General features: G+C 44.2%; 1 protein-coding gene across 4 annotated transcripts in view; it reads left to right on the top strand.

Moving 5' to 3' along the window:
- LOC137385172 (NACHT, LRR and PYD domains-containing protein 3-like) overlaps window positions 1–25,382 on the top strand; it is an 89,560-nt gene that overhangs the window by 10,450 nt on the left and 53,728 nt on the right. For all 4 annotated transcript variants that reach the window (XM_068060145.1, XM_068060142.1, XM_068060143.1 and 1 more), the window contains exons 2-4: window positions 11,415–11,580; window positions 21,721–21,810; window positions 24,737–24,832. In XM_068060145.1, the coding sequence (XP_067916246.1) occupies window positions 21,801–21,810; window positions 24,737–24,832 (106 nt within the window). In that variant the 5' untranslated portion in view covers window positions 11,415–11,580; window positions 21,721–21,800. The remainder of the gene's footprint in view (window positions 1–11,414; window positions 11,581–21,720; window positions 21,811–24,736; window positions 24,833–25,382) is intronic.

Raw genomic sequence — 25,382 nt, 5'->3', positions numbered from 1 at the left:
TAAATCCTCAAACTCCAATTCCCCAATCACATCTATTGCATCTCGAGAGTGATTCCGATAAATCCTCAAACTCCAATTCCGCAATCACATCTATTGTATCCCGAGAGTGATCCCGATAAATCCTCAAACTCCAATTCCCCAATCACATCTATTGCATCTCGAGAGTGATTCCGATAAATCCTCAAACTCCAATTCCGCAATCACATCTATTGTAGCCCGAGAGTGATCCCGATAAATCCTCAAACTCCAATTCCCCAATCACATCTATTGCATCTCGAGAGTGATCCCGATAAATCCTCAAACTCCAATTCCCCAATCACATCTATTGTATCCCGAGAGTGATCCCGATAAATCCTCAAACTCCAATTCCCCAATCACATCTATTGTATCCCGAGAGTGATCCCGATAAATCCTCAAACTCCAATTCCCCAATCACATCTATTGCATCTCGAGAGTGATTCCGATAAATCCTCAAACTCCAATTCCCCAATCACATCTATTGTATCTCGAGAGTGATCCTGATAAATCCTCAATCTCCAATTCCCCAATCACATCTATTGTATCTCGAGAATGATTCTGATAAATCCTCAATCTCCAATTCCCCAATCACATCTATTGTATCTCGAGAATGATTCTGATAAATCCTCAATCTCCAATTCCCCAATCACATCTATTGTATCTCGAGAGTGATTCCGATAAATCCTCAAACTCCAATTCCCCAATCACATCTATTGTATCCCGAGAGTGATCCCGATAAATCCTCAAACTCCAATTCCCCAATCACATCTATTGTATCTCGAGAATGATTCTGATAAATCCTCAATCTCCAATTCCCCAATCACATCTATTGTATCTCGAGAGTGATTCCGATAAATCCTCAAACTCCAATTCCCCAATCACATCTATTGTATCCCGAGAGTGATCCCGATAAATCCTCAAACTCCAATTCCCCAATCACATCTATTGTATCTCGAGAATGATTCTGATAAATCCTCAATCTCCAATTCCCCAATCACATCTATTGTATCTCGAGAGTGATTCCGATAAATCCTCAAACTCCAATTCCCCAATCACATCTATTGTATCCCGAGAGTGATCCCGATAAATCCTCAAACTCCAATTCCCCAATCACATCTATTGTATCCCGAGAGTGATCCCGATAAATCCTCAAACTCCAATTCCCCAATCACATCTATTGCATCTCGAGAGTGATTCCGATAAATCCTCAAACTCCAATTCCTCAATCACATCTATTGCATCTCGAGAGTGATTCCGATAAATCCTCAAACTCCAATTCCCCAATCACATCTATTGTATCTCGAGAGTGATCCCGATAAATCCTCAAACTCCAATTCCCCAATCACATCTATTGTATCTCGAGAGCGATCCTGATAAATCCTCAAACTCCAATTCCCCAATCACATCTATTGCATCTCGAGAGTGATTCCGATAAATCCTCAAACTCCAATTCCCCAATCACATCTATTGTATCTCGAGAGTGATCCCGATAAATCCTCAAACTCCAATTCCGCAATCACATCTATTGTAGCCCGAGAGTGATCCCGATAAATCCTCAAACTCCAATTCCCCAATCACATCTATTGCATCTCGAGAGTGATTCCGATAAATCCTCAAACTCCAATTCCGCAATCACATCTATTGTATCCCGAGAGTGATCCCGATAAATCCTCAAACTCCAATTCCCCAATCACATCTATTGCATCTCGAGAGTGATTCCGATAAATCCTCAAACTCCAATTCCGCAATCACATCTATTGTAGCCCGAGAGTGATCCCGATAAATCCTCAAACTCCAATTCCCCAATCACATCTATTGCATCTCGAGAGTGATCCCGATAAATCCTCAAACTCCAATTCCCCAATCACATCTATTGTATCCCGAGAGTGATCCCGATAAATCCTCAAACTCCAATTCCCCAATCACATCTATTGTATCCCGAGAGTGATCCCGATAAATCCTCAAACTCCAATTCCCCAATCACATCTATTGCATCTCGAGAGTGATTCCGATAAATCCTCAAACTCCAATTCCCCAATCACATCTATTGTATCTCGAGAGTGATCCTGATAAATCCTCAATCTCCAATTCCCCAATCACATCTATTGTATCTCGAGAATGATTCTGATAAATCCTCAATCTCCAATTCCCCAATCACATCTATTGTATCTCGAGAATGATTCTGATAAATCCTCAATCTCCAATTCCCCAATCACATCTATTGTATCTCGAGAGTGATTCCGATAAATCCTCAAACTCCAATTCCCCAATCACATCTATTGTATCCCGAGAGTGATCCCGATAAATCCTCAAACTCCAATTCCCCAATCACATCTATTGTATCTCGAGAATGATTCTGATAAATCCTCAATCTCCAATTCCCCAATCACATCTATTGTATCTCGAGAGTGATTCCGATAAATCCTCAAACTCCAATTCCCCAATCACATCTATTGTATCCCGAGAGTGATCCCGATAAATCCTCAAACTCCAATTCCCCAATCACATCTATTGTATCTCGAGAATGATTCTGATAAATCCTCAATCTCCAATTCCCCAATCACATCTATTGTATCTCGAGAGTGATTCCGATAAATCCTCAAACTCCAATTCCCCAATCACATCTATTGTATCCCGAGAGTGATCCCGATAAATCCTCAAACTCCAATTCCCCAATCACATCTATTGTATCCCGAGAGTGATCCCGATAAATCCTCAAACTCCAATTCCCCAATCACATCTATTGCATCTCGAGAGTGATTCCGATAAATCCTCAAACTCCAATTCCTCAATCACATCTATTGCATCTCGAGAGTGATTCCGATAAATCCTCAAACTCCAATTCCCCAATCACATCTATTGTATCTCGAGAGTGATCCCGATAAATCCTCAAACTCCAATTCCCCAATCACATCTATTGTATCTCGAGAGCGATCCTGATAAATCCTCAAACTCCAATTCCCCAATCACATCTATTGCATCTCGAGAGTGATTCCGATAAATCCTCAAACTCCAATTCCCCAATCACATCTATTGTATCTCGAGAGTGATCCCGATAAATCCTCAAACTCCAATTCCCCAATCACATCTATTGTATCTCGAGAGTGATTCTGATAAATCCTCAAACTCCAATTCCCCAATCACATCTATTGTATCTCGAGAGTGATCCCGATAAATCCTCAAACTCCAATTCCCCAATCACATCTATTGTATCTCGAGAGTGATTCTGATAAATCCTCAAACTCCAATTCCCCAATCACATCTATTGTATCTCGAGAGTGATTCTGATAAATCCTCAAACTCCAATTCCCCAATCACATCTATTGCATCTCGAGAGTGATTCCGATAAATCCTCAAACTCCAATTCCTCAATCACATCTATTGCATCTCGAGAGTGATTCCGATAAATCCTCAAACTCCAATTCCCCAATCACATCTATTGTATCTCGAGAGTGATCCCGATAAATCCTCAAACTCCAATTCCCCAATCACATCTATTGCATCTCGAGAGTGATTCCGATAAATCCTCAAACTCCAATTCCCCAATCACATCTATTGTATCTCGAGAGTGATTCCGATAAATCCTCAAACTCCAATTCCCCAATCGCATCTATTGTATCTCGAGAGTGATTCCGATACATTCTCAAACTCCAATTCCCCAATCACATCTATTGTATCTCGAGAGTGATTCTGATAAATCCTCAAACTCCAATTCCCCAATCATATCTATTGTATCCCGAGAGTGATTCTGATAAATCCTCAAACTCCAATTCCCCAATCACATCTTCTTCCGTTGCCTCCGCCTCCGGGCTCACTTCTTCGACCAGGAGTCCTCCCCTCGACCAGCAGACCCATTCACCCGCCTCCAGCATTCTCCCTCTACCTGGACCCCTCCCCCTGGCCTCTCACCCACTCTTGATCTCTTCATTGAAAACTGTCGGCGAGACATTGGTCGTCTCAATTTCTCTGCCCCCCTCACTCACTCTAACCTGTCCCCCTCTGAACTTGAGGCACTCCGTTCTCTCAGGTCTAACCCCGACATGGTCATCAAACCTGCAGACAAGGGTGGTGCTGTTGTTGTATGGCGTACCGACCTCCACCTTGCAGAAGCTCAACGCCAACTCACAGACACCTCTTCCTACCTCCCTCTGGACCATGACCCCACCACCGAACATCAAGCCACCGTCCAAAGGACTGTCACTGACCTCATCTCCTCTGGAGATCTTCCCTCTGCGGCTTCCAACCTCATAGTCCCACAACCCCGGACAGCCTGCTTATACCTCCTTCCCAAAATCCACAAACGGGACTGTCCCGGCAGACCCATTGTGTCAGCCTGCTCCTGCCCCACTGAACTTATTTCTTCCTATCTCGCCTCTATCTTTTCTCCGCTGGTTCAGTCTCTTCCCACCTACATCCGTGACTCTTCTGATGCCCGACGTCATTTTGACAATTTCCAGTTTCCTGGTCCCAACCGCCTCCTCTTCACTACGGATGTCCAATCGCTCTACACCTCCATCCCCCACCAGGATGGTTTGAGGGCTCTCCGCTTCTTCCTGGAACAGAGGCCCAACCAGTCCCCATCCACCACCACCCTCCTCCACCTGGCTGAACTTGTTCTCACATTGAACAACTTCTCCTTCAACTCCACGCACTTCCTTCAAGTAAAAGGTGTCGCTATGGGTACCTGCATGGGTCCTAGTTATGCCTGTCTTTTTGTGGGATATGTCGAGCATTCTTTGTTCCAGTCCTACTCAGGCCCCCTCCCCCAACTCTTTTTCCGGTACATTGATGACTGTATCGGTGCCGTTTCCTGCTCCCGCCCCGAACTAGAAAACGTTATCAACTTTGCTTCCAATTTCCACCCTTCTCTCACCTTTACATGGTCCATCTCTGACACTTCCCTTCCCTTCCTCGACTTCTCTGTCTCCATCTCTGGGGATAGGTTGTCTACCAATATCCATTATAAGCCCACCGACTCCCACAGCTACCTCGACTACACTTCTTTACACCCTACCTCCTGTAAGGACTCCATTCCATTCTCCCAGTTTCTCCGTCTCCGATGCATCTGCTCTGATGATGCTACCTTCCATGACGGTGTTTCTGACATGACCTCCTTTTTCCTCAACCGAGGATTTCCCCCCACTGTGGTTGACAGGGCCCTCAACCGTGTCCGACCCATTCCCCGCACCTCCACCCTCACCCCTTCCCCTCCCTCCCAGAACCGTGACAGGGTTCCCCTTGTCCTCACTTTTCATCCCACCAGCCTCCATATCCAAAGGATCATCCTCCGCCATTTTCGCCACCTCCAGCGTGATGCCACTACCAGTCGCATCTTCCCCTCCCTTCCCCTGTCAGCATTCCGAAGGGATCATCCCCTCCGCGACACTCTGGTCCACTCCTCCATTACCCCCACCACCTCGTCCCCGTCCCAGGGCACCTTCCCCTGCAATCGCAGGAGGTGTAATACCTGCCCATTTACCTCCTCTCTCCTCACTATCCCAGGCCCCAAACACTCCTTTCAGGTGAAGCAGCAATTCACTTGTACTTCTTTCAATGTAGTATGCTGTATTAGCTGTTCACACTGTGGTCTCCTCTACATTGGGAGACCAAGCGCAGACTGGGTGATCGCTTTGCGGAACATCTCCGCTCAGTCCGCAAGCAGGACCCTGAGCTTCCGGTTGCTTGCCATTTCAACACTCCCCCATGTGAGCTCTCATGCTCACATCTCTGTCCTGGGATTGCTGCAGTGTTCCAGTGAACATCAACGCAAGCTCGAGGAACAGCATCTCATCTACCGATTAGGCACACTACAGCCTGCCGGACTGAACATTGAGTTCAATAATTTCAGAGCATGACAGCCCCCCATTTTACTTTCATTTTTTTTTTTTTTTTCTTCCTTGTTTTTACATTCTTTTTTACATTTTTTACAATCTTTTTTTTGCATTTATTTCATTTCATCTTAGTTTGTTCAGTTTGCTTACCCACTGTTTTTTTTTCAGGTTTGCACTTGCTGCTGTTCAATATTCAGTGTATTTACACCTAATCTGTACTAATGCTTTGTCTTTCAACACACCATTAACATATTGTTTGCCTTTGCTCCGTGACCTTTTGATCAGCTATGTGGCCTGGTCCAATCTACACCTTCTTCTTTGTTATCTCTTGCCCCACCCCCACCTCACTTGCTTATAATCTGTGACTTTTCTAATATTTGTCAGTTCCGAAGAAGGGTCACTGACCCGAAACGTTAACTCTGCTTCACTTTCCACAGATGCTGCCAGACCTGCTGAGTGATTCCAGCATTTCTTGTTTTTACCCCAATCACATCGATTGTTTCTCGAGAGTGATCCCGACATATTCTCAATCTCCAATTCCCCAATCACATCTATTGTATCTCGAGAATGATCCCGATAAATCCTCAAACTCCAATTCCCCAATCACATCTATTGCATCTCGAGAATGATCCCGATAAATCCTCAAACTCCAATTCCCCAATCACATCTATTGTATCTCGAGAATGATCCCGATAAATCCTCAAACTCCAATTCCCCAATCACATCTATTGTATCTCGAGAGCGATCCCGATAAATCCTCAAACTCCAATTCCCCAATCACATCTATTGCATCTCGAGAATGATCCCGATAAATCCTCAAACTCCAATTCCCCAATCACATCTATTGTATCTCGAGAATGATCCCGATAAATCCTCAAACTCCAATTCCCCAATCACATCTATTGTATCTCGAGAGCGATCCCGATAAATCCTCAAACTCCAATTCCCCAATCACATCTATTGTATCCCGAGAGTGATCCCGATAAATCCTCAAACTCCAATTCCCCAATCGATCTATTGTATCTCGAGAGTGATCCCGATAAATCCTCAAACTCCAATTCCCCAATCACATCTATTGTATCCCGAGAGTGATCCCGATAAATCCTCAAACTCCAATTCCCCAATCACATCTATTGTATCTCGAGAGTGATCCCGATAAATCCTCAAACTCCAATTCCCCAATCACATCTATTGTATCTCGAGAGTGATCCCGATAAATCCTCAAACTCCAATTCCCCAATCACATCTATTGCATCTCGAGAATGATCCCGATAAATCCTCAAACTCCAATTCCCCAATCACATCTATTGTATCCCGAGAGTGATCCCGATAAATCCTCAAACTCCAATTCCCCAATCACATCTATTGTATCCCGAGAGTGATCCCGATAAATCCTCAAACTCCAATTCCCCAATCACATCTATTGTATCTCGAGAGTGATCCCGATAAATCCTCAAACTCCAATTCCCCAATCACATCTATTGCATCTCGAGAATGATCCCGATAAATCCTCAAACTCCAATTCCCCAATCACATCTATTGTATCTCGAGAGTGATCCTGATAAATCCTCAAACTCCAATTCCCCAATCACATCTCTTGTATCTCGAGAGTGATCCCGATAAATCCTCAAACTCCAATTCCCCAATCACATCTATTGCATCTCGAGAGTGATCCCGATAAATCCTCAAACTCCAATTCCCCAATCACATCTATTGTATCTCGAGAATGATCCCGATAAATCCTCAAACTCCAATTCCCCAATCACATCTATTGTATCTCCAGAGTGATCCTGATAAATCCTCAAACTCCAATTCCTCAATCACATCTATTGTATCTCGAGAGTGATCCCGATAAATCCTCAAACTCCAATTCCTCAATCACATCTATTGTATCTCGAGAGTGATCCCGATAAATCCTCAAACTCCAATTCCCCAATCACATCTATTGTATCTCGAGAGTGATCCTGATAAATCCTCAAACTCCAATTCCCCAATCACATCTCTTGTATCTCGAGAGTGATCCCGATAAATCCTCAAACTCCAATTCCCCAATCACATCTATTGCATCTCGAGAGTGATCCCGATAAATCCTCAAACTCCAATTCCCCAATCACATCTCTTGTATCTCGAGAGTGATCCCGATAAATCCTCAAACTCCAATTCCCCAATTACATCTATTGCATCTCGAGAGTGATCCCGATAAATCCTCAAACTCCAATTCCCCAATCACATCTCTTGTATCTCGAGAGTGATCCCGATAAATCCTCAAACTCCAATTCCCCAATTACATCTATTGTATCTCGAGAGTGATCCCGATAAATCCTCAAACTCCAATTCCCCAATCACATCTCTTGTATCTCGAGAGTGATCCCGATAAATCCTCAAACTCCAATTCCCCAATCACATCTATTGCATCTCGATAATGATCCTGATAAATCCTCAAACTCCAATTCCCCAATCACATCTATTGTATCTCGAGAGTGATCCTGATAAATCCTCAAACTCCAATTCCCCAATCACATCTATTGTATCTCGAGAGTGATCCTGATAAATCCTCAAACTCCAATTCCCCAATCACATCTATTGTATCTCGAGAATGATCCCGATAAATCCTCAAACTCCAATTCCCTAATCACATCTATTGTATCTCGAGAATGATCCCGATAAATCCTCAAACTCTAATTCTCCAAGCAATGTTCATATTTCCAGAGATAGTGATTTGATTTCTCTTCAAGCGAAAAGTAGACTGTATTTAATTGCACAATCTACTTTAAATTGTTCAGTTACTGATTCTAATTTTCACTCATAGATATTTTATTCCAGACATGTAAATGTATATTGTTCAGTTGTGCATGAAAATTACCATTCATAGTAAAAGAAAATCAAGTTCATTACTGATGGCTTCTAATTTTACTCATTCACTGCATGCAGTATCTCTAACCAGGAAGATCGAGACATGGGGAATAAATTGTTACTAACTGGGGACTGAACCTTGACTGAACCTCAATGCAGCCCAGCCTCGACCAGTCATGAATGAGCTGGACGTACAGCCAACAAAATTGCAACTCAGTGATGCCATTGATTCTCCAGCCAGCGGAAAAGCCCCTGGGAAGGACAGCATTACCCTTGAAATAATCAAGAGTGCCTAGCCTGCTATACGCTTAGCACTACATGAACTGCTTTGCCTGTGCTGGGACGAGGGAGCAGTACCTCAGGACATGCGCGATGCCAATATCATCACCCTCTATAAAAACAAAGGTGACCGCGGTGACTGCAACAACTACCGTGGAATCTCCCTGCTCAGCATAGTGGGGAAAGTCTTTGCTCGAGTCGCTCTAAACAGGCTCCAGAAGCTGGACGAGCGTGTCTACCCTGAGGCACAGTGTGACTTTCGAGCAGAGAGATCCACCATTGACATGCTGTTCTCCCTTCGTCAGGTACAGGAGAAATGCCGTGAACAACAGATGCCCCTCTACATTGCTTTCATTGATCTCACCAAAGCCTTTGACCTCGTCAGCAGATGTGGTCTCTTCAGACTACTGGAAAAGATTGGATGCCCACCAAAGCTAAGTATCATCACCTCATTCCATGACAATATGAAAGGCACAATTCAACATAGCAGCACTTCATCAGACCCCTTTCCTATCCTGAGTGGCGTGAAACAGGGCTGTGTTCTCGCACCCACACTTTTTGGGATTTCTTTCCCCCTGCTGCTCTCACATGCGTTCAAGTATTCAGAAGAAGGAATTTTTCTCCACACAAGATCAGGGGGCAGGTTGTTCAACCTTGCCCGTCTAAGAGCGAAGTAAAAAGTACGGAAAGTCCTCATCAGGGAACTCCTCTTTGCTGACGATGCTGCTTTAACATCTCACACTGAAGAGTGTCTGCAGAGTCTCATCGACAGGATTGCGGCTGCCTGCAACGAATTTGGCCTAACCATCAGCCTCAAGAAAATTAACATCATGGAACAGGACGTCAGAAATGCTCCATCCATCAATATTGGTGACCACGCTCTGTAAGTGGTTCAAAAGTTCACCTACCTAGGCTCAACTATCACCAGTAACCTGTCTCTAGATGCAGAAATCAACAAGCGCATGGGAAAGGCTTCCACTGCTATGTCCAGACTGGCCAAGAGAGTGTGGGAAAATGGCGCACTGACACGGAACACAAAAGTCCAAGTGTGTCAAGCCTGTGTCCTCAGTACCTTGCTCTATGGCAGCGAGGCCTGGACAACATATGTCAGCCAAGAGTGACATCTCAATTCATTCCATCTTCGCTGTCTCCGGAGAATACTTGGCATCAGGTGGCAGGACCGTATCTCCAACACAGAAGTCCTCGAGATGGCCAACATCCCCAGCTTATACACACTACTGAGTCAGCGGCGCTTGAGATGGCTTGGCCATGTGAGCTGCATGGAAGATGGCAGGATCCCCAAAGACACACTGTACAGCGAGCTCGCCACTGGTATCAGGCGGCACAGTGGCGCAGTGGTTAGCACCGCAGCCTCACAGCTCCAGGGACCCGTGTTCGATTCTGGGTACTGCTTGTGTGGAGTTTGCAAGTTCTTCCTGTGTCTGCGTGGGTTTCCTCCGGTTTCCTCCCACATGCCAAAGACTTGCAGGTTGATAGGTTAATTGGCCATTATAAATTGCCCCTCGAAAAGGGAGGTGGTAGGGAAATATATCGGGACAGGTGGGGATGTGGTAGGAATATGGGATTAGTGTAGGATTAGTATAAATGGGTGGTTGATGGTCGGCACAGACTTGGTGGGCCGAAGGGCCTGTTTCAGTGCTGTATCTCTAAACAAAACTAAACCCACCGGCCGTCCATGTCTCCGCTTTAGAGACGTCTGCAAACGCGACATGAAGACCTGTGACATTGATCGCAAGTTGTGGGAGTCAGTTGCCAGAGTTCGCTAGAGCTGGCGGGCAGCCATATAAGTGGCGCAAAAGTGTGGTGAGTCGAAAAGACTGAGCAGCTGGCAGGAAAAAAGACAGAAGCCAACTCTCCAAAGGGGAGAGCCAACTGTGTAGCAGCCCCGACAATCAAACTTTTCTGCAGCACCTGTGGTAGAGCCTGTCACTCTAGACTTGGCCTATATAGCCACTCCAGGTGCTGCTCCACAAACCACTGACCACCTCCAGGCGCTTACCCATTGTGTCTCGAGATAAGGAGGCCAAAGAAGAAGAACTGGCGACTGAACCTTGAGTAATGGGGAATGAACTGTTACTAACTGGGGACTGAACTTTGCGTTATGGGGAATGAACTGTTACTAACTGGGGACTGAAGATTGAGACATGGAGAATGAGCTGGCTCTACCCAGGGAGTGACTGTCGAGACACGTGGAATGCACAATCTCCTCGAACCAGGGACTGAAGAATTAATTTCTCACATGTTGTGGCTGTGACTTTAAAGAGACCTGGAATGTTGGAGGCTATTTATTCAGTGAAATATTTATTGAATTTAAGTTTACTACTTTTATTATTAAACATTAGACAACAAATGACCATTATATTTATCTAGAGGAAACAATGTCATTCTCATTTTCTGCCGTGCCATAATTAGATCACCTGGTGAATGATGGAGTGATGAGACAGGTCCACAGCTGGAAGTAAACAGGGATTGTAGACTGAGGAACAACAGCAGGTGAACCAGCACAGGATTGTGAGAGCACCAACCAGAGAGAACCCTTCCCATTCAAAGAGCTGTCATAGATCGACTGGAGAGAAAGGTAAGAGAAAGTCCCATTTACTCTGAGAAACACTGGTCCTGTAGACAGTACACAAAGGTTGCTTTTCTGAATGGAGGGCTGTGACTCGTGGTGTTCCGCAGGGATCAGTGCTGGGACCTTTGCTCTTTGTCGTATATACAAATGATTTGGAGGAAAATGTAGCTGGTCTGATTAGCAAGTTTGTGGACGACACAAAGGTTGGTGGAGTTGTGGATAGTGATGAGGATTGTCACAGGATTGGTTGAAGACTTGGGCGGAGAAATGGCAGATGGAGTTTAATCTGGACAAATGTGAGGTAATGCATTTTGGAAGATCTAATGCTGGTGGGAAGTATACAGTAAATGGCAGAACCCTTAGGAGTATTGACAGGCAGAGAGATCTGGGCGTACAGGTCCACAGGTCACTGAAAGTGGCAACGCAGGTAGTCAACAAGGCATACGGCATGCTTGCCTTCATCGGTCGGGGCATAGAGTATAAAAATTGGCAAGTCATGCTGCAGCTATACAGAACTTTAGTTAGGCCACACTTAGATAATTGCGTGCAATTCTGGTCGCCACACTACCAGAAGGACGTGGAGGCTTTCGAGAGGGTACAGAAGAGGTTTACCAGGATGTTGCCTGGTCTGGAGGGCATTAGCTATGAGGAGAGGTTTGATAAACTCGGATTGTTTTCACTGGAACGCCGGAGGTAGAGGGGTGACATGATAGAGGTTTACAAAGTTATGAGCGGCATGGACAGAGTGGATAGTCAGAAGCTTTTTCCCAGGGTGGAAGAGTCAGTTACTAGGGGACATAGGTTTAAGGTGAGAGGGGAAAAGTTTAGAGGGGATGTGCAAGGCAAGTTCTTTACACAGAGGGTGGTGAGTGCCTGGAACTTGCTGCTGGGGGAGGTGGCGGAAGCAGGCACGATAGCGACGTTTAAGAGACATCTTGACAAATACATGAATTGGATGGGAATAGAGGGATACGGTCCCCGGAAGTGCAGAAGGTTTTACTTTAGGCAGGCATCAAGGTCGGCGCAGGCTTGGAGGGCCGAATGGCCGGTTCATGTGCTGTACTGTTCTTTGTTCTTTGTTACAAGTAAGGCAGGAAATGGTGAGAATGAGACTGGCAGAGTCTAAACAAGGGGAACAATTCTCCAGCATGAGACCGAGCAATGGATTGTGAAGTGAGATCAGTTTCTGTCTAAAACACACAGGCCTGAGTCAATTTTGTGTGTATTTTAGAGTTCAGATGTTTCACGTCTTGTGTCTTCCCCCCTCTAGAACTGGGGGGCACAGTTTCAAAATAAGGGGTTTCCCATTTAAGACAGAGATGAGGAGCAATGTCTCCTCTCAGAGGGTTGTTCATCTTTAGAATTCTCTACCCCAGAGAGCAGCGGAGGCTGGATCATTGAATATATTCATGGCCGAGTTAGACTGATTTTTGATCTACAAGTGAGTCGAGAGTTATGGAGGACCAGCAGGAAAGTGAAGTTAATGTCACAATCAGATCAGCTCTGATCTTACTGATTGGTGGAACAGGCTCCAGGGGTCAAATTACCTACTCCTGCACCTGCTCCTATTTCTTATGTTCTTATGTTCAGGGATTGTTTAATTCAGTCGTTAAATGGTTAATGTGCTCATGTGCAGAAACAGCCTTTCCCTCAGCTCACAGACAAGACACTAGACCCTGGCTCAAACCGTAAACCTCAGGAATTCAATCGGAATTTTAACAATCTCCCAGATGGAAAAGTAACAATTTATTTTTCACCATTTGTCTGTTTCATTGCATTTCCCTGGAAGAACAAGAGATAAAATAAATTATAACTGAAGTTGTTCACAGCTGAATTGGCCACAAGTTCTGAAACTGGTTGGATTTGATTTCACTAGAAATATCGCTCCCTGTTCTGAAGCAAATGAGGAATCTTCTTCTTCTTTGGCCTCCTTGTCTCGAGAGACAATGGGTAAGCGCCTGGAGGTTTGTGGAGCAGCTCTTGGAGTGGCTATAAAGGCCAATTCTAGAGTTACAGACTCTTCCACAGGCGCTGCAGATAAAATTTGTTTGTCGGGGCTGTTACACAGTTGGCTCTCTCCTTGCACTTCTGTCTTTTTTCCTGCCAACTGCTAAGTCTCTTCAACTCGCCACACTTTAGCCCCGCCTTTGTGGCTGCCCGCCAGCTCTGGCAATCACTGGCAACTGACTCCCACGACTTGTGGTCAACGTCGCAGGACTTCATGTCGCGTTTTCAGACGTCTTTAAAGCGGAGACAAGGATGGCTGGTGGGTCTGATACCAGTGACGAGCTCGCTGTACAATGTGTCTTTGGGGATCCTGTCATCTTCCATGCGGCTCACATGGCCAAGCCATCTCAAGCGCCGCTGACTCAGTAGGTTGTATATGCTGGGGATGTTGGCCACCACGAGGACTTCTGTGTTGGAGATACGGTCCTGCCACCTGATGCCAAGTATTCTCTGGAGGCAGCAAAGATGGAATGAGTTGAGACTTCGCTCTTGGCTGACATACGTTGTCCAGGCCTCGCTGCCATCGAGCAAGGTACTGAGGACACAGGCTTGATACACTCGGACTTTTGTGTTCTGTGTCAGTGCACCATTTTTTTTTATTCATCCCAGGGATGTAAGTGCCTCTGGAAAGGCCAATATTTGTTCCCTGTCCCTAATTACCCTTGAGAAGTTGGTGGTGAGGTGCTTTCTTGAACCTCTGCAGTCCATATGGTCCTTTTCCTGCGTTAAAAATCTCTCCTAAATGAGTTTAAAGGCCCATAGAACAATTCAAATGGACTGAAAACAGTGGACTCATCAGTGTATCCCTGATGGCAAATAAAAGTATAATCTTATGCCAATATTAATGATGCTTAAAACAATAAGCCTTTATCATACCTTTTAGGGATTGGTGGTACCTTTCCAAAGCACGTTGTGACTACGGGTGATAAGCAGACAATTTCAATTGACCTCTTGAAATACGAGTGACATGAAACTTGCCCCCTGATCTGACTGAATTTCTTTTGGCAATCCATATCTAGTGACAAACTGTATTAATACCTCAATCACAGCTTTTGTGGTGATCTTTCTCAAAGGTATTGCCTCTGGGAACGTAATGGACAAATCCAGGATGGTTAGGAGAAACTTGGGACACGACTTAGTTGTGGGTAAGGGTCTTACACATACCAGAAGAACCGTACTAAACGGTTTGTCAAAAGCGGGTATTGGTATCAATGGGGCTGGCTTCATCAAAGGCTGTGGCTTCCCAACTGCCAGACATGTATGGCAACTTCTGCAAAATTTAACCACATCCCTAAGCAAGCAAGGCCAATAAAATTCTGTTTTATCCTGGCCCATGGGATCTCATAGGCAATTCTCAAAATTTCATGGGAACAACCTGGTGAAGCATAGCCCAATCCTCAACAGCCGGCCTTTGGGGAGGTCTCCCCTTTCTCAGCAGAATGTCATTCATAATATAATAACACTCCGGGACCTTTTCAACTTCTGCCTCAGAACACGATATTTGCGACATAGTTCTTAAATCATGGTCTGCCATTTGTGCCTCCATCAAAAACGATATGCTAAATAATTCACCATTGCTAGCCTTTTCTACCAACTATCCCATCCAACACCTTCAAAAAAAGCCTAAGCCAGACAAACACCCAATTGTCCTGCAGAACATTCTCATCTTGTTTAATCCTATGTGCCAGGGATTTTGTCACTACAAAATCTGGAATATCCCAGGAATTTCCTCCTGCAAAATTTCCATTTTAGCAAGCTCAACTGGCTTTTCCCAAACAACTGGAGATGTCAATACCTTATCCCCAGCTAAGTTATTCACTCGCAACAAATCCACCCCTTTAATATGCAAATCTGGGACGATTCCCACTGTTACGAAACTAGTGAATACATTACGTTGCAAATGGACCTTATGCAATGAACGGATAAATAACCCACCTCAATGCCCCATGTGATGACTTGCACATTCATAGCACTATTTTGGGAAAGATTTACATCCTTTAATTAATGACTGTGGTGCTTGAAAATACAGGAGCAGTTCAATTGGCTTGCCTGCCTCATCTGACAAATATGGGGACACTGTACCCCTGAACACAACACTTCCATAATCTTCAGGGACCTGACTAAATTTATTAGTGCACAAGCGAAAACAATTCCTGCTCAGTGTCCAACCTTGCCAAAGCCACTGACTTGTCAACAACACCAACTATTGAGGCATCTTTTTCAGGACAGGTTTCCGGTAAAACTAGTACAGCTACTGATTTGCCATTCAACTTACAGCACTCTGATTATATACGTCCTCCTTTATTAGAAGAAATAACATCTTGGTCTTTTTGACTCAACCCTGGTCTCCTGACTGTCGTTTTTACTCTGAGAATTGCCTGTATCCTCTCCTTTAGCATTTCTGTCACTAAAACCAAATCTCTTCTCATTATCCACCCTCCTATGTTTCCAATCTCTTTGAAAATTTCCAAATTGGAGCCTGTAACTGGTACTTTTGTGAGTTAATTTGTAATAATCTGCCATTTCCAGGGCATTCCTTATTTTACCGACTTGATAATCTTCCATATAGGGCCTTATTCATGAAAGGATTCTATTTTTAAATGCTACATTAGGATTACTTCCCTGAGGCTTTCAAAGTCGTGTTCAGTCTTCATGGACTGATACCAATGATCAAATGTCATTTCCTTCTCTAGAAAATTCCATTAATGTCTGGCCCTTTTTTTTTTAATTCCTGAATTTTTGCCTGTAAGCCTCTGGAACCATCTCGTAAGCATTGAGAACTAGTTTTAACCACTTCATAATCACTTGACTGTACCTCTGAAAGTGTTGAGTATATCTCAAATACTTTTCCCACTAACACACTTTTCAATAAAATTGTCCAACTTTCCTTCGACCATTGCAATTTCATAGTAAGTTTTCAAAGGACACAAAGTGCGTTTCATCTCCTTCCACACTGAATGTAGGTACTAAGCAAAGATTCCTTGGCAAATCACAACCATGAGTTAAGTTGGATTCATCCTCAATCATTCCTACCACTTTCTGAATGCATAATCAAAGCTTTTCTTTCTCCAATTCAAATTTCCTGGTTTCTGTTTTTTGTGTAACTCTATTTCTCCTCAAATTCAACTTTGCTAGTTGACATTGTCTATCTTTTTCCCTTTCTTCATTATTCATTTGCCTCTTTTGTAACTGAATGCCAGCTCATTCAATCTGAGAGCTACCGGGATCAGCTTCTTCTTCAAGGGTTAAAATGCTGAGCCAACACTTCAATAATTTTTGCCTTTTTGGCTATTGAATTTAAACTGAGCCCATATTCCTGTCTGTAACCATTAATGCATCCACTGTGAGCCATGTTCAACCATTGAGAGTCAAATCTTATCTCTGCAAAGGCATGAGCATGAAAAGTAGACTTGCTAACTTTTCCTTATCAGTATAGCAAAAGCAATTGTGAAATCGTGTTCGTTTAAATTCAAGCAAATTCCAAGGTACCCATTTTACAGCCTTTGAGTTGAGATTCTGAATCCGAGCCTGCCATTTGTAGTGAGCTCAGTGAGACCGTTAACATTCAGTATACGAGATATGAACTCCCAGACCATTTTAAAGATGGCATGGTAAGGTTTCATGTTTTTAAACTTTTATTGTGACAACTAAACTAAAAGAAATCCCCATTAACTAAATAGTACTATGTCAGTAGCTGCTACCCCAAATTACAAGGACTGTTATTTCTTTACTTATAAAAAAGACTTGAAAAGCTCACACTCCATATACGCTACACAGTCCTCTTTGATTGCACAATTTTTGTGGTTAAATGTCCCAATTTCCTCGCAGCTGCTGTCGGTTGGATCTACCAGTCCTTTCCAAGATCGTTTCAGCCTGTTCCTGCCCCACTGAGCTTATTTCTTCCTGTCTTGACACTATCTTTTTTCCCAGTCCAGTCTCTTCAGACCTACATCCGAGACTCTTACGACACCCCAGGTCATTTTGACAAATTCCAGTTTCCTGGCCCTAACCACCTCCTCTTCACTATGGACGTCCAATCTCCGTACAGCTCCAAACCCCACCAGGATGGTTTGAGAGCTCTCCACTTCTTCCTTGAACAGAGGCCCAACCAGTCCCCATCCACCACCACCCTCCTCCGCCTGGCTGAACTTGTTCTCACATTGAACAACTTCTCCTTCAACTCTACTCGCTTCCTTCAAGTAAAAGGTGTTGCTGTGGGTACCAGCATGGGTCCTAGTTATGCCTGTCTTTTTGTGGGATATGTCGAACATTTCTTGTTCCCGTCCCATTCCGGCCCCCTCCCCCAACTCTTTTTCTGTTACATTGATGACTGTATCGCTGCTGTTTCCTGCTCCTGTCCCGAACCTGAAAACTTTATATCAACTTTGCTTCCAATTTCCACCATTCTCTCACCTTTACATGACCCATCTCCGACACTTCCCTTCCCTTCCTCAACTTCTCTGTCTCCATTTCTGGGGATCAATCTTTAACTAATGTTCATGATAATTCCACCGACTCCCACAGCTACCTCAATTACACTTCTTCGCACCCTGCTTCTGTAAGGACTCCATTCCATTCTCCCAATTTCTCCATCTCTGGTGCATCTGCTCTGATGATGCAACCTTCCACAACAGTGCTTCTGATATGTCTTCCTTTTTCCTCAACTGAGGATTCCCCCCACTGTGGTTGACAGGGCCTTTAACTGTATCTTTCCCATTTCCTGCACTTCTACCCTCACCTCTTTCCCTCCCTCGTAGAACCACGACAGGGTTCCCCTTGTCCTCACTTTCTACCCCACCAGCCACCACATCCAAAGGATCACCCTCCGCCATTTCCGTCACCTGCAGCGAGATGCCACCACTAAACACATCTCCCCCTCCCCACCTCTGTCAATATTCCGAAGGGATTATTCCCTCCAGACACCCTGGTCCACTCCTCCATTAACCCCGAACCTCGTCCACTTCCCACAGCACCTTCGCCTGCAATGCAGGAGTTGTAATACCTGCCTTTTTACCTCCTCTTCACTATTCAAGGCCCTAAAAACTCCTTTCAGGTGAAGCAGCGATTTACTTGTACAGCTTTCAATTGAGTGTACTGTATTCATGCTCACAATTCAGTCTCCTGTACATTGGGGAGACCAAACTCAGATTGGGTAACCACTTTGTGGAACACCACCGCTCAGTCCGAAATCATGATCCCGAGCTTCCGGTTGCTTGCCATTTCAACACCCCCTGCTCACTTCCCACATCTCTGTCCTGGGCTTGCTGCAGTGTACTGGTGACCATCAACGCAAGCTCGAGGAATAGCACCTCATTTTCCGATTAGACACACGACAGCTTGATGGATTGAAAATTGAGTTCAATAATTTCAGAGCATGACTGGCCCTTTTTTATTTTTATTTTATTTTGTTCCGTAGTTTTTTTTTTTACCATGTGCCTGCCTGCTGGTTTTTCATGTTTGTGCTTTTGGTTAGGGCTGGTCATTATCCTGTATGAATATTTCCTCTGCGCTAATGCATTGTCTTTCATCACACCATCAGCACACTCTCTTTGCCTTTACCCCATGACCTCCTTGTCAGTTAATCTCTACGGACCCCTGTCCTACCACACACCTTCCCTTTTCTTCTCTTTTTTTCCCCCCACCATCGTTTTACTTGTTTAATACCGATTACATTTCTAACATTTGCCAGTTCTGATGACAGATCACTGACCTGAAACATTAACTTTGCTTCTCTCTCCACCGATGCTGCCAGACCTGTTGAGTATTTCCAGCTCTTTCTGTTTTAACTTTCCAAAATCATTGTCCTCTTTGCTCACTTCCCTGAGCACTTTCAACCTTGACGTGCTGAATAAGGCGATTCCTGGTGATCCTGTTGGGGTTTGCTACTCCGCAAACTTCAACTTTCAAAACAGGTTCAAGACTTTGCAGTCTTTTGCCGTATCAGGCTTCCGAGAGAATCTCTCTCTCCCTCTCTCGACTGCCACCTCTCTCTCTCTCTCTCTCTCTCCCTCTCCCTCTCCCTCTCCCTCCCTCTCCCTCTCTCTCTCTCTCTCGCTCTCTCTCCCGACCGCCACCTTTGGTTGTCTTCCTTACAACCTCCTCTAAGGCCATAACCATTAGTTTCCTTTCTTGCTGCCAATCTACCTTCAGAAAGTGCATTAAATTTATCTGGAATTAAACGGCACCAGCTTATTGTGCTTTTCCACGTTGCAAAGTCCCAAAGTCTGGTTTTCAGCAGAGCCAGCTGGGCCTTGCATTGTTCCCAGATGTTAACAGCTGCCTGGTACATTTACATCTGTAGAATCATTGACTCTTTGCTTGGGATGGTGAAACCCATTGCACATCTGATGTTACCCCTGCAGTCTCTATTTTTCCAAAAGAAGTATTCGATCTGTGATCTTTGTTGTCCTGGTGACCAAGATTTCTGTCTTGACCTCCAGCACAAACAACAAAGAGCAGTACAGCACAGGAACAGGCCATTCGGCCCTCCAAGCCTGCGCCGATCTTGATGCCTGCCTAAACTAACACCTTCTGCACTTCCGAGGCCCATATCCCTCTATTGCCTTCCTATTCATGTATTTGTCAAGATGTCTCTTAAACGTCGCTATCGTATCTGCTTCCACCACCTCCCCTGGCAGCAAGTTCCAGGCACTCACCACCCTCTGTGTAAAAAACTTGCCTCGCACATTCCCTCTAAACTTTGCCCCTCTCACCTTAAATCTATGTCCCCTAGTAACTGACTCTTCCACCCTGGGAAAAAGCTTCTGACTATCCACTCTGTCCATGCCGCTCATAACTTTGTAAACCTCTATCATGTCGCCCCTCCACCTCCGTCGTTCCAGTGAAAACAATCCGAGTTTATCCAACCTCTCCTCATAGCTAATGCCCTCCAGACCTGGCAACATCCTGGTAAACCTCTTCTGTACCCTCTCCAAAGCTTCCACGTCCTTCTGGTAATATTCTAAGTGTGGCCTAACTAAGGTTCTGTGCAGCTGCAACATGACTTGCCAATTTTTATACTCTATGCCCTGACTGATGAAGGCAAGCATGCCGTGTGCCTTCTTGACTACCTTATCCACCTGCGTTGCCATTTTCAGTGACCTGTAGACCTGTACGCCCAGATCTCTCTGCCTGTCAATACTCCTAAGGGTTCTGCCATTTACTGTATACCTCCCACCTGTATTAGACCTTCCAAAATGCATTAGCTCACATTTGTCCGGATTAAACTCCATCTGCCATTTCTCCGCCCAAGTCTCCAACCGATCTATATCCTGCTGTATCCTCTGACAATCCTTATCTTTATCCGCAACTCCACCAACCTTTGTGTCAGTGAACAGTGGATATGAGGCCATCTGAATTTCCACACTCCATTTATAACTTTAAACATCACAGTTTTTAAAACATAATCCTGTTACAAATTTCAGCATTCGTAACAGTTACATGATTCATAACATTATAGTGTTAATATTAGTGGAGCAGTGGTAAATGTTCTCACTAGTCAGGTGATGTAAACATGAGGGATATGGGAAATCTATTGAAATAGAACTGCAAACCAGGACGCGTCTCCGTGGACATACGGATAATATCACAGCCTGTAGAGACCAGAGGAATCTCTGACTTATATATTGTGTAATCGGATAGATATATTCATAAAGTACCTGAATTTGATTTCAGTGCACAGCAAATCAAAAATTTTATACTCAAATCTGTAAAGAAGATTTGAGCAACACAGCTAGACATTGCAAAATCAAGCAATGAATCTTAGTCTTCAATGAGCACCCTGCTCCATATTGCAATGCTGCATATTTAATATACCTCAGGAATCAGTCTGGTTCGGTCTGTAATATATGTGAGTAAATTTTGTTAATGGCTGCTCCCCAAGGGAGTATCGGCCAAAGTAAGCCAGTTTTCAAATGGACTGTCGAGTTTGGTGAGACTCAGCAGATTTTACTGGGCAGCTGCCTGTGTCACACCTGATGTGGAGAGTTGATCGTCGCACACAGGAAATGCTCGATCCCAGAGATAACAGCTGTTGCACTGATGGGGTAGATGGACTGACACCATGTTTAACAAGGCAACATTCTACCTCTCATTTTCATATTTCTGTCTAAACTTCCTATTAACATTGTATCTTTGCAGAGCATCAGTGTCTGGGAACGTCTGTCACCACCACAGCTGAAGATTCAAACAGAGGAGAAGATCCAACGTCTTTAAGGACAATGGACACTGGTAGGTTCACAACGTTCTTTAAAATATAATTTTTGTCTTGAAGGACCCAGATGTCGTCTAAGTACCTGGAGCTCACACAGGAGGAGGGAGCAGAACAGGAGCTGAGTGGAAAGAGGGAAGTGGGTGACCATTGAGGAGGCACTGCAGTCACAGGTAGAGAAGTTCCCTGAATATTGGAACGGTCCAATAGATGACTGGAATTTGGGGACTGTGAGGTGGATAGAGACACTGACTGAGCAGGGGCTTCCTGAGCAACAGTGTGGCACTGGGAGCAGGAGGCCACTCTGAGTGGAGCGGTGGTGAGGGACAGCTGGGGCACAGGAATAAGAGAACTCTTCTACAGCCCTGAGAAGATCCTGAATGGTAGGTTACCTCCTGGTACCAGAGGGAAGAATGTTTTGAAACAGTTGAGCCAGCTCTGGGAAAGAAAGGAAAGTAGAAAATTTCCATGGTCAGTACCAATGATACAGACATAATATGTTTATCAAGGGAATATTCAGACTGAGGTATTGGTCTGAACAAACGCAGCCTCCAGGTGATTACTTCCTGGTTGTTTTGCACTGTGTTGCTGAAGAAGGTATGAGGCATGTGAATGTGTGGCTGCAGGGCTGAAGCAGGAGGGGAGGGTTCACGTTATTCGGGCACGAGAGTGAGTTCAGGGGAAATAGAAGGGACGGTTGTGATCTGAACTGAACAACAACAATGATTTTAGAGAAAAGTTAAATGGAGCAGTGGGATGATGGGAAATTGTTGGATCTGAGATGAGAGAAAGTAATTACCCTGCAGTCTCTTTTTTTTCCACCAAAAAAAGTGTCTTTGATCGTTGGTCTCTATTGTTCTGGTCACCAGGTTTCCTGTCTTGTCCTATTGATTAGTGAAAAGTTGTTGGCAGGAAAAAAGGAAGGAACTTTTCAAGTAGTGAGAGATGAAATCACTTGGTTAATAAAAATGCAAGACGAGAAAGTGTACATGTTCTAAAGAATTGGAGTGAGTGTTGAATCCTGTCTGTAAATGTGCGAATCATTCCAAACATATTTGGAAGGACAAAAGCATGAGATATTTAACTAGTTTCTGAAACAGAGTCTACGTTTTTACAGGGCTTAGAGTAAACCATTTATGGATGTCAGTGTGATTAAAGGGTTCCATGACAATACTACAATAACAACATATGTGCATTTGCGTAACATTGTCGCATCCCAGGGTGCTCTACAAGACCATAATCAAACAGAGATTATCAAATGTGCAGTCATACATTTATGGTGTTTACTAAAATTGTAAGACCGCTTAAGATCTTCCACAAGTCAATGCTATACATTACCTCATTATTTAAAGTTACTGTAAGGGCATCAGTGAGGCAGTTAACATTAAAAATTCGAGATAGGAACTCTCAGAGCAATTCAAAGAATTACACGACAAGATGTCACGTTTTAAGAATTTCTTTTTATTCCGAAACTGAAAAAAATCACCACTAAGTCGATGATAACCCCTGATTACAAAGGAAGTTATTTTATTCACTCATTAAAGTACTTGGATATCGCACATCACACAGACACATTACACAGTTCTCTTTGAAGTTGCAATCTTTGTGTTTAAAAATTCCGAACTTTCCCCATTTGCATTGGGTTGGATTTCCCAGACCTTATCAAAATCAATGTCCCCTTCGTTTACCTCTCTGAGCACTTTTAACCTGGATGTCGGTGATTAAGGCGATTCCTGGTGATCCTGTTGGGCTTTTACTCCTTTGCTAAATTCAACTTGAAAATCAGGCCTTTCACTGTTTCAAGGTTGCAAGAGCAGCTGTTCCCTCTCTCTCTTGAGGCCACCTCAGTTGGTTATTTTCCTTCCAGCCTTCTCTGAAGCGGCAACCGCTGGTTTCCTTTCTTACAGCCTGTTGGCCTTCCATTGCTCCCGGGTGTTAAGAGCTACCGTGTGTCTAACGAGTGTCTTTTGAACCAGTGACTCCTTGTTCATGGCCTGAAAGTCTGGAAGGGTGAAAACCACTTCTTCAGGTGTTACCCTGCAGTCTCTTTTTTTTCCACCAAAAAAAGTGTCTTTGATCGTTGGTCTCTATTGTTCTGGTCACCAGGTTTCCTGTCTTGTCCTTTAGCAGATTGGATGTGAGATCAGCTGACTTTCCAGACTCCATCTCAAACTGTTAAAAGTCACAGTTTTTAAAACATGATCATGTTACAATGTCCAGCATTCATAACAGTTGCATGATTGAAAACATTATATATTAGTGTTAATAATGGAACAGTGGTAAGTGTCCTCACCTCCTGCAGTGCTCATTAGTAAAGTGCTGACACTATGAAAGATGTGATAAATATCTTCAACTAAAAACACCAACCAGACCACAATCTCCATGAACACAAAGGGAATGTCGCTGCCTATAGTGACCAGAGGAACCACTGACTTATATATTGTGTAAGTGGATAGATATCACATTCCTAAAGTACCTGAATTTAGTTTCCGTACGCAGCAAATCACAAATATTAAACTCAAATCTGTGAATAAAATACCGCTCGACTGTAAAATCAAGTAATAGATCATATTGTTCAATGATCACAACACTTCATATTGCTAAGCACCATGTTCTTTATACCTTGGGAATATATCTGTTTCAGTCTGCATTATTTGAGTAAATATTACCAACATGTGCTGCCCATGGGATTATCGGCCGAAGGGAGCCCGTCTGGAACTAGGTTGTGATGTTCAGTGGGACTCACTAGATTTCATTGGACAGCTGCCTGTGTCACATCTGATGTACAGAGTTGTTGGTAACACTCCAGAAATGCTTGATCACAGAGCTAACAGCTGTTGCACTGATCAGGGAGGAGGGACTGATACCACGTTTAACAAGGCAATATTCCAACTCTCATTTTCATATTTCTTTCTAACCTTCCGAATAACATTGTTTTTGTTACAGAGCACGAGACTCTGGGACCCCCTGATCCTGCTGTGGCTGAAGGTTCAAATAGTGGAGAAGATCCAACACTTTCAACAAAAACGAGAATGGGTTCAGGTAGGTTCACCACATTCTTGAAAATATAATCTTGATGGTGAGAATGGGCCCAGATCTCGTTTTCGATCCTGCCGCTCAGACAGGAAGAGGGAGCAGGACAGTAGCTGAGTAGAGGGAGGGAAGTAAATGACCATTTAGAGGGCACCTCAATCATATGTGGAGGGATCCCCCGAGTGCTGGTATTGTCCAATAGATAGCTGGTATTGGGGACTGTAAGGTGGATAAAGACAGTGAATCAGAGCAGGGGTTTCCTGAGCAATACTTTGGCACTGGGGAGCAGGAGGCCACCGGACTGGGGTGGTGATGAGAGACATGTGGGAGACGGAAATAGGAGGATGATAGTGGTGGGAGATTCTATAGTCAGGGAATAGGCAAACTCTTCTACAGCCCTGAGCATATCCCGAATGATAAGTTCCCTCCCTGGTGTCAAGAGGGAAAGACATCTTAAAATAGATGAACCATCTCGGGGAAAGAAAGGAGAGCGCAAAATATCCCTGCTCGGTACCAATGACACATTTCAAACCATGTTTATCAAGGGAATATTGAGACT

The sequence above is a fragment of the Heterodontus francisci genome, chromosome 28 (assembly GCF_036365525.1).
Source record: "Heterodontus francisci isolate sHetFra1 chromosome 28, sHetFra1.hap1, whole genome shotgun sequence".
NCBI classification, from domain to species: domain Eukaryota; kingdom Metazoa; phylum Chordata; class Chondrichthyes; order Heterodontiformes; family Heterodontidae; genus Heterodontus; species Heterodontus francisci.
Note: the sequence above shows the minus strand (reverse complement) of the source record. Positions and strands in the feature narration are given on the sequence as shown.